This window comes from Macaca thibetana, chromosome X (genome assembly GCF_024542745.1).
Source record: "Macaca thibetana thibetana isolate TM-01 chromosome X, ASM2454274v1, whole genome shotgun sequence".
In the NCBI taxonomy this organism is placed as follows: domain Eukaryota; kingdom Metazoa; phylum Chordata; class Mammalia; order Primates; family Cercopithecidae; genus Macaca; species Macaca thibetana.
In genome coordinates this window covers 69,048,880-69,062,833 of record NC_065598.1, presented here as the reverse complement: position 1 = coordinate 69,062,833, position 13,954 = coordinate 69,048,880, and the positions used below count along the sequence as shown (strand labels likewise).

Here is a 13,954-nt window from a genome sequence, read left to right as displayed (position 1 = left end):
AGCAGGCTAAGAGTATTTATGGGGGGATGGGATGCTTAACTAGAAAATGTAGTAATGATACATGTCTGATAAATGCATGTCTTGATTTCATTTTCATATTAAGACTTCATATTCAGAGAAAAGCACTTAAAATTTAAATGAAAATATATTATTTTGAATCATTCATAAACCAATATCTCTCATATACAACATGCAATGTACAGTAATTAAAATTGGCATTTCTGAAAGCATTGTTATAAAGATACTTAGAGTTATACCCAGTGACAGATAGTTTTGTTGAATACTGTAATAAGGAACAACAGCCAGTTCTATAAATGACTTTAAAATTCTAAAAGTATTGGTGTGCTAGGAACGACAAATTTGATTTGTGTGAATACTCTTTAAATTCTGTAAAGGTTTTTTTAAAAATTTTTTTATTATTACTATACTTTAAGTTCTAGGGTACACGAGCACAATGTGCAGGCTCGTTACATAGGTATACATGTGCTATGCTGGCCCACTGCACCCATCAACCCATCATTTACATTAGGTATTTCTCCCAATGCTATCCCTCCCTCCGACCCCCACCCCATGACAGGCCCTGGTATGTGATGTTCCCTACCCTGTGACCAAGTGTTCTCATTGTTCAGTTCCCACCTATGAGTGAGAACATGTCGTGTTTGGTTTTCTGTCCTTGTGATAGTTTGCTGAGAATGATGGTTTCCAGCTTCATCCATGTCCCTGCAAAGGACATGAACTCATCCTTTTTTATGGCTGCATACTATTTCATGGTGTATATGTGCCACATTTTCTTAAACCAGTCTATCATCGATGGACATTTGGGTTGGTTCCAAGTCTTTGCTATTGTGAATAGTGCCACAGTAAACATACGTGTGCATGTGTCTTTATAGTAGCATGATTTATAATACTTTGGGTATATACCCAGTAATGGGATGGCTGGGTCAAATGGTATTTCTAGTTCTAGATCCTTAAGGAATCACCACACTGTCTTCCACAATGATTGAACTAGTTTACAGTCCCACCAACAGTGTAAAAGCGTTCCTATTTCTCCACATCCTCTCCAGCACCAGTTGTTTCCTGACTTTTTAATGATCGCCATTCTAACTGGTGTGAGATGGTATCTCATTGGGGTTTTGATTTGCATTTCTCTGATGACCAGTGATGATGAGCATTTTTTTCATGTGTCTGTTGGCTGCATAAATGTCTTCTTTTGAGAAGTGTCTGTTCATATCCTTTGCCTACTTTTTGATTTTTTTTTTCTTGTAAATTTGTTTAAGTTCTTTGTAGATTCTGGATATTAGCCCTTTGTCAGATGGGTAGATTGCAAAAATTTTCTCCCATTCTGTGGGTTGCCTGTTCACTCTGATGGTAGTTTCTTTTGCTGTGCAGAAGCTCTTTAGTTTAATTAGATCTCATTTGTCCATTTTGGCTTTTGTTGCCATTGCTTTTGGTGTTTTAGTCATGAAGTCCTTGCCCATGCCTATGTCCTGAATGGTATTGCCTAGGTTTTCTTGTAGAGTTTTTATGGTTTTAGGTCTAACATTTAAGTCTTTAATCCATCTTGAATGAATTTTTGTATAAGGTGTAAGGAAGAGATCCAGTTTCAGCTTTCTACATATGGCTAGACAGTTTTCTCAGCACCATTTATTAAATAGGGAATCCTTCCCCCATTTCTTGTTTTTGTCAGATTTGTCAAAGATCAGATGGTTGTAGGTGTGTGGTGTTATTTCTGAGACCTCTGTTCTGTTCCATAGGTCTATATCTCTGTTTTGGTACCAGTACCATGCTGTTTTGGTTACTGTAGCCTTATAGTATAGTTTGAAGTCAGGTAGCATGATGCCTCCAGCTTTGTTCTTTTTCTTAGGATTGACTTGGCAATGCGGGCTCTTTTTTGGTTCCATACGAACTTCAAAGCAGTTTTTTCCAGTTCTTTGAAGAAAGTCATTGGTAGCTTGATGGGGATGATATTGAATCTATAAATTATCTTGAGCACTATGGCCATTTTCATGATATTGATTCTTCCTATCCATGAGCAGGGAATGTTCTTCCATTTGTTTGTGTCCTCTTTTATTTCACTGAGCAGTGGTTTGTAGTTCTCCTTGAAAGGGTCCTTCACATCCCTTTTATGTTGTATTCCTAGGTATTTTATTCTCTTTGTAGCAATCGAGAATGGGAGTTCACTCATGATTTGGATCTCTGTTTGTCTATTATTAGTGTATAGGAATGCTCGTGATTTTTGCACATTGATTTTGTATCCTGAGATTTTGCTGAAGTTGCTTATCAGCTTAAGGGGATTTTGGGCTGAGACAATGGGGTTTTCTAAATATACAATCATGTCATCTGCAAACAGGGACAATTTGACTTCCTTTTTTCCTAATTGAATACCCTTTATTTCTTTCTCATGCCTGATTGCCCTGGCCAGAACTTCCAACACTATGTTGAATAGGAGTGGTGAGAGAGGACATCCCTTTCTTGTGCCAGTTTTCAAAGGGAATGCTTCCAATTTTTGCCCAATCAGTATGATATTGGCTGTGGGTTTGTCATAAATAGCTCTCATTATTTTGAGATATGTTCCATCAATACCTAGTTTATTGAGAGTTTTTAGCATGAAGGGTTTTTGAATTTTGTCAAAGGCCTTTTCTGCATCTATTGAGGTAATCATGTGGTTTTTGTTGATGGTTCTATTTATGTGATGGATTACGTTTATTGATTTGTGTATGTTGAAGCAGCCTTGCATCCCAGTGATGAAGCTGACTTGATCATGGTGGATAAGCTTTTTGATGTGCTGCTGGATTTGGTTTGCCAGTATTTTATTGAGGATTTTCGCATCGATGTTCATCAGGCATATCGGTCTAACATTCTCTTTTTTTGTTGTGCCTCTGCCAGGCTTTGGTATCAGGATGATGTTGACCTCATAAAATGACTTAGGGAGGATTCCCTCTTTTTCTATTGATTGGAATAGTTTCAGAAGGAATGGTACCAGCTCCTCTTTATACCTCTGGTAGAATTTGGCTGTGAATCCATCTGGTCCTGGACTTTTTTTTGGTTGGTAGGCTATTAATTATTGCCTCAATTTCAGAGCCCGTTATTGGTCTATTCAGAGATTCAATTTCTTCCTGGTTTCGTCTTGGGAGGGTGTATATGTCCAGGAATTTATCCATTTCTTCTAGATTTTCTAGTTTATTTGCACAGAGATGTTCGTAGTATTCTCTGATGGTATTTTGTATTTCTGTGGGATTGGTGGTGATATCTCCTTTATCATTTTTTATTGTGTCTATTTGATTCTTCTCTCTTTTCTTCTTTATTAGTCTTGCTAGTGGTCTATCAATTTTGTTGATCTTTCCAAAAAAACAACTCTTGGATTAGTTGATCTTTTGAAGGGTTTTTTGTGTCTCTATCTCCTTCAGTTCTGCTTTGATCTTAGTTATTTCTTGTCTTCTGCTAGCTTTTGAATGTGTTTGCTCTTGCTTCTCTAGTTCTTTTAATTGTGATGTTTCAGTGTCGATTTTACATCTTTCCTGCTTTCTCTTGTAGGCATTTAGTGCCATAAATTTCCCTCTACACACTGCTTTAAGTGTGTCCCAGAGATTCTGGTACTTTGTGTCTTTGTTCCCATTGGTTCCAAACAGCATCTTTCTTTCTGCCTTTATTTTGTTATTTACCTAGTAGTCATTCAGGAGCAGGTTGTTCAGTTTCCATGTATTTGTGCCATTTTGAGTGAGTTTCTTAATCCTGAGTTCTAATTTGATTGCACTGTGTTCTGAGAGAGAGTTTGTTGTGATTTCTGTTCTTTTACATTTGCTGAGAAGTGCTTTACTTCCAACTATGTGGTCAGTTTTGGAATAAGTGCGATGTGGTGCTGAGAAGAATGTATATTCTGTTGGTTTAGGGTGGAGAGTTCTATAGATGTCTATTAGGTCTGCTTGGTGCAGAGCTGAGTTTAAGTCCTGGATATCCTTGTTAACCTTCTGTCTCATTGATGTGTCTAATATTGACAGTGGGCTGTTTAAGTCTCCCATTATTGTGTGGGAGTCTGAGTCTCTTTGTAGGTCTCTAAGGACTTGCTTTATGAATCTGGGTGCTCCTGTATTGGGTGCATATATATTAAGGATAGTTAGCTCTTCTTGTTGAATTGATCCCTTTACCATTATGCAATGGCCTTCTTTGTCTCTTTTGATCTTTGGTGGTTTAAAGTCTGTTTTATCAGAGACTAGGATTGCAACCCCTGCTTTTTTTTGCTTTCCGTTTGCTTGACAGATCTTTTTCCATCCCTTTATTTTGAGCCTATGTGTGTCCCTGCACGTGAGATGGGTCTCCTGAATACAGCAGACTGATGGGTCTTGACTCTTTATCCCATTTGCCAGTCTGTGTCTTTTAATTGGAGCATTTAGCCCATTTACATTAAGGTTAATATTGTTATGTGTAAATTTGATCCTGTCATTATGATGTTAGCTAGCTATTTTGCTTGTTAGTTGATGCCGTCTCTTCCTAGCATTGATAGTCTTTACAATTTGGCATATTTTTGCAGTGACTGGTACTGGTTGTTCCTGTCCATGTTTATTGCTTCCTTCAGGAGCTCTTGTAAGGCAGGCCTGGTGGTGACAAAATCTGTCCACATTTGTTTGTCTGTAAAGGATTTTATTTCTCCTTCACTTATGAAGCTTAGTTTGGCTGGATATGAAATTCTGGGTTGAAATTTATTTTCTTTAAGAATGTTGAATATTGGCCCCCACTCTCTTCTCACTAGTAGAGTTTCTGCTGAGACATCTGCTGTTAGTCTGGTGGGCTTCCCTTTGTGGGTAACCCAACCTTTCTCTCTGGCTGCCCTTAACATTTTTTCCTTCGTTTCAACCTTGGTGAATCTGACAATTATGTGTCCTGGTGTTGCTCTTTTTGAGAAGTATCTTTCTGGTGTTCTCTGTATTTCCTGAATTTGAATGTTGGGCTGCCTTGCTAGGTTGGGGAAGTTCTCCTGGATAATATCCTTAAGAGTGTTTTCCAACTTGGTTCCATTCTCCCTGTCACTTTCAGGTACTGAAGCCTACTTCTGTCAGCTCTTCAGAGTCATTCTCCATCCATCTTTGTTCCGTTGCTGGCGAGGAGCTGCAATCCTTTGGAGGAGAAGAAGCGCTCTGGTTTTTAGAATTTTCAGCTTTTCTGCACTGGTTTCTCCCCATCTTTGTGGTTTTATTTACCTTTTGGTCTTTGATGTTGGTGACCTACAGATGGAGTTTTGTTGTGGATGTCCTTTCTGTTGATGTTGATGCTATTCCTTTCTGTTTGTTAGTTTTCCTTCTAACAGTCAGGTCCCTCAGCTGCAGGTCTGTTGGAGTTTGCAGGAGGTCCACTCCAGACCCTGTTTGGCTGGTTATCACCAGCAGAGGCTGCAGAACAGCAAATACTGCTGCCTGATCCTTCCTCTGGAAGCTTCGTCTCAGGCGCACCTGCCTATATGAGGTGTCATTCAACCCCTACTAGGAGATGTCTCCCAGTTAGGCTACCCGGGAGGGTCAGGGACCCACTTGAGGAGGCAGTCTGTCCTTTCTCAGAGCTCAAACACCATGCTGGGAGAACCACCACTCTCTTGAGAGCTGTCAGACGGGGACTTTCAAGTCTGCAGAAGCTGTCTGCTGCCTTTTGTTCAGCTATGTCCTGCCCCAGGAGGTGGAATGTACAGAGGCAACAGGCCTTGCTGAGCTGAGGTGGTCTCCACCCAGTTCCAGCTTCTCTGGCAGCTTCGTTTACCTACTCACGCCTCAGCAATGGTGGACGCCCCTTCCCCAGCCAGGCTGCCGCCTTACAGTTCGATCTCAGACTGCCGGGTTAGCCGTGAGCAAGGCTCGGTGGGCATGAGACCTGCCGAACCAGGCACGGGATATAATCTCCTGGTGTCCCATTTGCTAAGACCATTGGAAAAGCACAGTATTTGGGTGAGAATATCTCGATTTTTCCAGGTACAGTCTGTCACGGCTTCCCTTGGCTAGGAAAGGGAAATCCCACAACCCCTTGTGCTTCCCGGGTGAGGCGATGCCCCACCCTGTTTTGGCTCTCCCTCTGTGGACTGCACCCAATGTCCAACCAGTCCCAATGAGATGAACCAGATACCTCAGTTGGAAATGCAGAAATCACCCATCTTCTGTGTTGATCACGCTGGGAGCTGTAGACCAGAGCTGTTCGTATTTGGCCATCTTGGAATGGAGACCCAAGGTTTTTAACAAACATCCTTTTTATTAATCATAACATGGCAAAATGCGTACTTGCCATTTCTGAAAAGTGATCCAAACTCTACATTCACAGATGAAAAATTCTTATAGAATGTTGTGATAAGCATACATGTTGGGTTAAACAAATTTCATAGCTGTCGGAGTGCCATGAAATTAATACTTGCATTTTGGACTGCTGTAGTTTATACTTTTTGTATGTTTCAAGTCAGGTGTGTACCATTTGTACTGAGAACACCACAAAATGAATTACCTAAAATCCCTTGATTTTAATATGTGTTTTGGTTTATTAACAAATTATAGTAATTTCTTACACATTTTTCGAAATTAATTGTACAAGAATACATATATATGCTTATGGATGCAACGTGTAAATAAAATTTTTGCTCACCAAACCCTATCGCAAGGACAGAAAACCAAACACCACATGTTCTCACTCATAGGTGGGAATTGAACAATGAGAACACTTAGACACAGGGTGGGGAACATCACACACTAGGACCTGTCGTGGGGTGGGGAGAGGGGGGAGGGAGAGCCTTATGAGCTATACCTAATGTAAATGACGAGTTAACGGGTGCAGCACACCAAAATGGCACATGTATACATATGTAACCAACCTGTGTGTTGTGCACATGTACCCTAGAACTTAAAGTATAATAATAAAAAAAAAATACAAGGATTAAAAAAAAAAAACTTCTGCTCGCTAAAAAATAAGTAAATAAATAAATGCATGTCTTGAGTTTTTTCCTATGGCCTAAAAATTTTTTCAAAGGCCTGGTTGTGATGGTCCTGGGACCGAGTATGATATGTTTCTACATAGTCTCTGAATATTTGGGACTAGTCTATCCCAAAAGATGGAACTTTCCTACCCATTCCATTTCCCTAAGTAGAGGATGAACCTTAGGTCTCCTATAGTCCAATCCTGCATCTCGGCACTTAGGAATCACAACCCATGGCAAGGGCACTTGGACTGCAGAGCCCCTTGCTGGCCTGTGATTACTCAGCATATACCACATGAAGCACACTTAGAAATACAGTGTCTCCTTACAGCCTCCATGTTGTTAGTCTATCCTTGATGATATGGTTTTTGGTGACATGGTTTATTTTCTGTTTTGCAGTGTCACGGACTTTCTGTGGAAGGGTTTGTCCTTCCTTCTTCTACCACTAGAGAGGTAAGAGTCTCTGTCATGCACATTTATGTGACTGGTAACTTTTCTGGCTAAAGTATCCCAGTGATCACTTACTTTTCAAAGTGACAGATCTATGCTTTTATAAATCAACTGAACATGAAATGCATTTGAAGAAAAGAGAATTTTTTAATTGAAAGATAATATTATAGAATAATTATGGATTACTTTATATGAAGACAAATTCTTTTAATGGTTGTTTAAGTTAGGCTGGCTTATGTGAGTGTTGTGAGGGTTAGATAAGGCAGAGGGATAGAAATCTAACAATGCATGACTTCTCATGTGCCCCGTCCTTCACATTGCCACCTTTCTCTAGTAGGATGTTTGTAGACCATTAGAACATAAACCAGTGGTTGTTAGCTACAACTATATGTTGGGGTAACCTGGGTTCCAATTTCCAATTTAGTGGATTAGAATCTCCAGGGATGGGACGTGAGCATAGCATCTGTATTTTTTTAATCTGTAGAATGATTCTGATATATAACCATGGTTGAAAAACATTACCATGAACCACAGACACAGATTATCAGATGCTTTTATATTTTCCTTTTTGTCCAAAATTATAAAAACTAGCTTTTACACAGATTCAACAAAGGAGCTAGTGTTAGCATGATAGAAGTAGTAAGATTCAATAGTAGAAAGTTCTCAAAAATGCTGGGGTTGTTGCAGATAGGATCTTGGGGGAAAGGTACAGAAAGCTAATGCTATGCTTCAGGGCTTCACTATTGCCTACAGGCCTTTTCTCTAATCAAGAATGCCATGTCCCCCATTTGTCTTTTCTCTACATTTAAGCAAGAGTGAAATGTTCATATAATTAATAATGCATACCTGAATAGTACCTTTAAGAGTCTCCAAACATTATTTTTACATTTTTAAATTTGGTCTTAAACACCATTATGTAAAATAGGCAAAGAAGGAATTATGATTCCTAATTTATGGATAAGGAAACAAATTTAGAGATTAATTGTCTAAGGTTGTATAACTAGTAACTAACAAAGATAAGACTTGAACCCAAGTCTTTATACTACAAATCTACATTGCCTCCCTAGAGGATATACTCAACACAAGTTTATCAAAACATACTTCTCAATCCCCTTCACCCCCAAATAACTTTACATTTCTTAATGCCCTTTTTAATCTAATAGTATGCGATGTTTTACATAATTCTAATTTTATGTATTATACATACAATTTTAAGTTTTACCCAAGTTTTTCCTTTATTTACAGTCATCAGATTTTAATAAACAGTCATGTAAAAACGCATGAAGTTGCTATGCCATGATATGCCATTCCCATGTTTAGGTTACCTCTAGTTTTATACTTGTGACTAAAGCTACTATAAGTACTTTTCTATATGGAGCTTTCATTCCTCTTTTGAATTACTATCTTAGGATGAACTCTCAGAAATAGGATTATGGGTTAGAGGGCATGGACACTCATGGCTCTTGTTATGCATTGCCAGATTGCCTTCCAAAAAGATTGAACCAGTTTACTTATTCAATTATTTTGAAGGGGGCTGAATCGATGCTCATGGCTACAGTGTTTTTACTGCCTTTCAGAGCAGGTAATTGATGTCTCCTGGATGATGGACTCTTAGGAAGTGATTTTCTTTTTCTCTATCACAGATGACTCCAGGTGAGATTAAATTCTCTGTTCATGTGGAGTCTGTCCTGAATCGTGTACCTCAGCCAGAGTACCGCCAGCTGTTGGTTGAAGCCATCCTTGTCCTTACCATGCTGGCAGATATTGAAATTCATAGCATCGGAAGCATCATTGCTGTGGAAAAGATAGTGCATATTGCCAATGACTTGTTCCTTCAAGAACAGGTAGGCAAACCTGTTGTTTTCTCAATAGAGAAATGTTTTTACTCTAACCTTATAACATTCAGAGGTCTTTGAGGAGCCGTGGTCACCTTCTTGTGCCCTCCTCCTCATACTTCTTTTCTGGGCCTCATTTGTAGCGGCTCTGAGCTCTGTTTGCAAAAGAAGTAGACAGCAGGAAGACCTCCGTCTTTCACCATGTGTTTTGTGGTTTGTGTTAGAGGGTAAAGTTGCCTGGAACTCAGGAGGCTTTATGCTTTTCCCTGAAAGGCCTTGAAGCATACCATTAGCATCATGTTTCAAATTTCTGATCACAATGCTTTTTGTAGCTTTAAGGACCTAATAAGAAACTATTGGATGGCATATCCTTTCTGAACTATTAAGGAAAAGAGATTTGGTTTTGGTTTTGCTTTGCTTTTGCTTTTGCTACTCACCTATAGGAAAATAAGAAAGTGAAATTTTTATTTCTACATTTTTCTTATTTTCTTAATAAATCTTCTTCCAGGAAATTATCCACATTCAAAAACACAAACTATTGAAAGTGTCCCAAATGTTGCCTGTATTCACAGGGCACATAAGTGAAGGACAGGTACTGTTGGCAATAAGAAAATTTTCAAAACATGTAATTGGTGTTTTCATTCTGTTAGCCCTTGGGAGGAAATGCAAAAGAAAAGTATCCAGGTTTTTCCAGGACAATTCTAATATTAAATATTCTGGATTGCTGTCAGTCTATGTATCTAAAAATGTGTTCCCTTTTAGGCATAGACCTCTAGCCTCAGAAAACTTAGTCTATTTGAATTAAGTCCTCTTAGAAAGAAATCACGATCAAATGCAGCATAAAAGAATACAAGCTGAAATTAGTAGTACTAGAAGGAGTCAGACCGAAACTCCACTAGGGTGATTTGTGTTAACATTTGTCTATTAATAGGTATGACTCAATAGATTAATGATTATATTTAACTTTTAGAAATTGATCATAATGGGGAAAATTCTAAACAATTAATAATTTTTAAATAATTTGCATGATTTGGGGACCTAGTGAAAAATGCCTGTATACAAACTCATATTCACCCTTTCGTCCATAATCCTATTTCTTCTTGGATAAACAGCCTAGGGCCCAACTAATTGGTGTTGGGGAGGAGGTTCTGAATTATATTGATCAGGACTTTACTTAGTAGGATTAGTAATTTTTCCTTTCACCTGTGTTCTTCTACCCTTACAAACCAAACAGAAAACCCTCGGCGCAGATGATATCATGTTGGCAAAGGATCCCGCATCTGGCATCTGTACTCTTCTGTATGACAGTGCACCCAGTGGCAGGTTTGGCACCATGACCTACCTCTCCAAGGCAGCCGCCACCTACGTGCAGGAGTTCCTGCCCCACAGCATCTGTGCCATGCAATGAGGGCTTTGGTTCCTGGCTTCTGGGAGCCTTTTGACAGTTGGTCCCTGCCTCGGTTGATTGTGCATGGAACTAAAGTGTTATTGCCTAATCACTCTGACCCTGCCCCTTTCTGTCCCATCCTTCCCAAGAAGAGAGAACTTCTTCGATAAACTAACTACTTTAGAAGAAGTGAACACTTACCTGGAGGCTCACCTTGCAGAACCAGTGACAATCTTATGAGTATAATGAACACTCAACCAGGCCTGTCATGACTGGCTTTATTTCTTTCATCATCCATAAAAGTTTGCATGTGTTTTTATTCTCTAGATCTGTTACCAACATAGTTTTCTGACTCCTGTTTGGGGAGCAAGTGTTAATAATAACTTATTCCTAAAGCTTGGTTTTTCTTATTTGTGATTTTATTGTGTATATGAGTGGTGGATACTTTGGGACATTATTTCAAATGAATAACTCTAAATTGTTAAGTATTTATGTTTCTATAAATTAGAATTATCTATTCTAAGTGCCTTTTCTTAGGAAAAGAGAGTACTGGATCATGGTTTTCTTCCTTACTTACCGGTTGCCTCACACTGAGTGATAAAATTGTTTCTGTGTAGAATCATTGTCTCTACTGTTGCCCTGTCTGTGTCTGCACATATAATGCCTCTCTCGCTTTGGTGAAATATCCAAAAATGCAAGTGCAGTGTGCATATTTAAGAATTTCTGAACTAACACTTGAAATCACATTTTATAAAGGTTGTTGGTACTCAGAGATGTATTTGCAGCAGAAAATGCAGAATAACCCAGAGAAATGGAGCCCTGAGCCCAACTCCAGAGAGGAAGGGAAAGAAGAAAAGATGCCTAGACAATGTCTTATATATAGGGGAAGAGAGAGGGAATCAGAGGTGGCTTAGTTCCCTGAAGACAGCCTTATATGCCTAATCCCTGCCTTTGAAAAATGGGCCAATACACAACACAGACAATAATTTGAAGCCTCTGTCTTGAGCAAAGATAAATTCAGCAGTCTAGTCTATAGCTGCTCTACTTAGCATTCTTTTCATGTGCTCTTGGTCTCTGTCTCACTCACCTACTTTCTACCACATCCAACTCAACTCCCTGACACCCCACCCCCCATCTATTCTTAAACTTTTTCATATATATCTTCACTTCCTAATTCTAGTGTACATATCCCTATATACATGGTATCTGTGGGCATGTCTGTTTCTTATAAAGACACATATTTGTGCATGCGTGTGTGTGTGTGTGTCTGTGTGTGTAAGCATACATGGGAATTTTTATGAATGTAAGCAGTTTTGATGTGTCTGTATGTCAATCTGTATCGACATTTGATGGACTGAGTAAGAATGTTGCATGTGAGAGAGGGGGTGTAACTGTGGACTCAGATTGACACACACAGGTTGGTAGAAGAATAGCTTTAGTCTTCTTCCTTGGTCCCATGTGTAGGTAACCTTGCTTGACAAATCTTTCTCCTAACTTTCCTTCTTCTGAATTGTGCATAGAGACTCTGCTAACTTCCCTGTTTGCACTCAGATAACTTCCTACTTCAACCCCCTCCTTTATCTTGGATTTCTAAGGTTTTTCCCCAATAATGGGAATGGTGAGGGTGGGGATGAGGGACTCTCTAAACAATTTTTTCAGAACCAGTGACAATCTTATGAATACAATGAATAAGGAAGTATATAGTAGGGTGATAGAATACAGATAGTAGAAACAAAGAGAGTACAGCCAACCTTTTCAGCACTTCTCTCAGCAAATGGAAACACACAGTAAGTAGCTTTCTGACTACATTATTTTCTGGACACTTTTAAAGAAAGTTTACAACCTGTTCTGAAACTATTTGTCTTTTCACTGGCTGTAAGTGTACCCCAATCTCAGGGAGTATATCTGGAGTGCCCCAGGCAAAAGATCCACTCATTCGCCTGAACTGACTCGAAGGGCTGCATTTCTCTGAGTTTACGAAATGGTGTCATTATGGTCCCCATACAGTGGTATTTAACTTTTAAAGCAACTTTTAAGAAAACTCTACTTGTATTTTGTTCATTTTAAGTGTGTGGTACTAAAAAGACATGTTAGACTTTTTCAAAAAGCACTTATGTTTTGAAAATAGAATAAATAATAAGAATTTCCAATTAAATCATGTCTGGTGCCAATGTGTAAAACTTTACATGTGTTTTTGTGATTGGAGTTTATTTCATGGCTTTATTCTACATACTCTGCTTAATTATACAGTACAGTCAAAGCTCATTCATTGGTTTGAAGTAGAATAATATTAATATATAGTACATATATAGTATATAATACATTTATAATATGTTAGATAATATATGTAAAGAAATGCAGTTTAATCATTCAAATACATACCCACTCAAACAAGGCTTACTAAATTCAAGCGGGCTTATTAACATCTATAGGGAACATTTTCTTTTCTTTTCTTTTCTGTTTTTAAGACAGAGTCTTGCTCTGTCGCCCAGGCTGGAGCGCAGTGGGTTGATCTTGGCTCACTGCAACCGCTGCCTCCCGGATTCAAGCGATTCTCCTGTCTCAGCCTTCCGAGTAGCTGGGATCACAGGCATGTGCCACCACGCCCAGCTCATTTTTTTTTGTATTTTTAGTAGAGATGGGGTTTCACCATGTTGGCCAGGCTGGTCTCGAACTCTTGACCTCAGGTGATCCACCTGCCTTGGCCTCCCAAAGTGTTGGGATTACACTCGTGACCCACCGCACCTGGCCTGTAGGGAACATTTTCTGATGAATGAATAAAACAGATTTTTACTCAGCATTTCAATTGTGTACAAATGGTGCTTCTTCCCTAATGAAGGGTATTTTAAAACAGCTTGTTTTTCTAAATATTGAAAATATTTGGCAGAATCTTGTTTATGCTATTTGTTAGCCTTTTCTATAACAGGATTTATTCAGCAAGGATGAACATTGTCTCCACAGTTCCATCCTGGTTAATGAAATTTTACTACATTCTGGGAATCTTACACAACTGGTGGGGCAAAAGTCATTCTTCACCACAGCTGGCAAAACCTCTGCCATTCCTTTTTCTGTTTACCAAGTACCTAGTATCTGCACTAATGCAGCAGAGATTAAGATAGTATTTTCCACATTTGGTCTTCATTTCCTTTTTAACTTGAGTAACCTCAGGTGTTGGTTTGTCCAGGACAGCCCCCATTTATGCCTGTCTTACTGGCATAATTATCAATAACACTGTGTCACTCTCAAAAAATGTCTCAGTTTGAAAGATATGGTCACCCCTATATTTAGCTGATGTGTGATTTCTTTTAAGGCTAAGCCAAAAAACCAAGAACTTATTCTCAA

General features: G+C 38.9%; 1 protein-coding gene across 5 annotated transcripts in view; it reads left to right on the top strand.

The window, feature by feature from the left end:
• Positions 1-12,795, top strand: part of PHKA1 (phosphorylase kinase regulatory subunit alpha 1) — a 131,352-nt gene extending 118,557 nt beyond the window's left edge. For all 5 annotated transcript variants that reach the window (XM_050776308.1, XM_050776307.1, XM_050776306.1 and 2 more), the window contains 3 exons: positions 7,340-7,393; positions 9,034-9,234; positions 10,460-12,795. In XM_050776308.1, the coding sequence (XP_050632265.1) occupies positions 7,340-7,393; positions 9,034-9,234; positions 10,460-10,633 (429 nt within the window). In that variant the 3' untranslated portion in view covers positions 10,634-12,795. The remainder of the gene's footprint in view (positions 1-7,339; positions 7,394-9,033; positions 9,235-10,459) is intronic.
• The last annotated feature ends 1,159 nt before the right edge of the window (positions 12,796-13,954 follow it).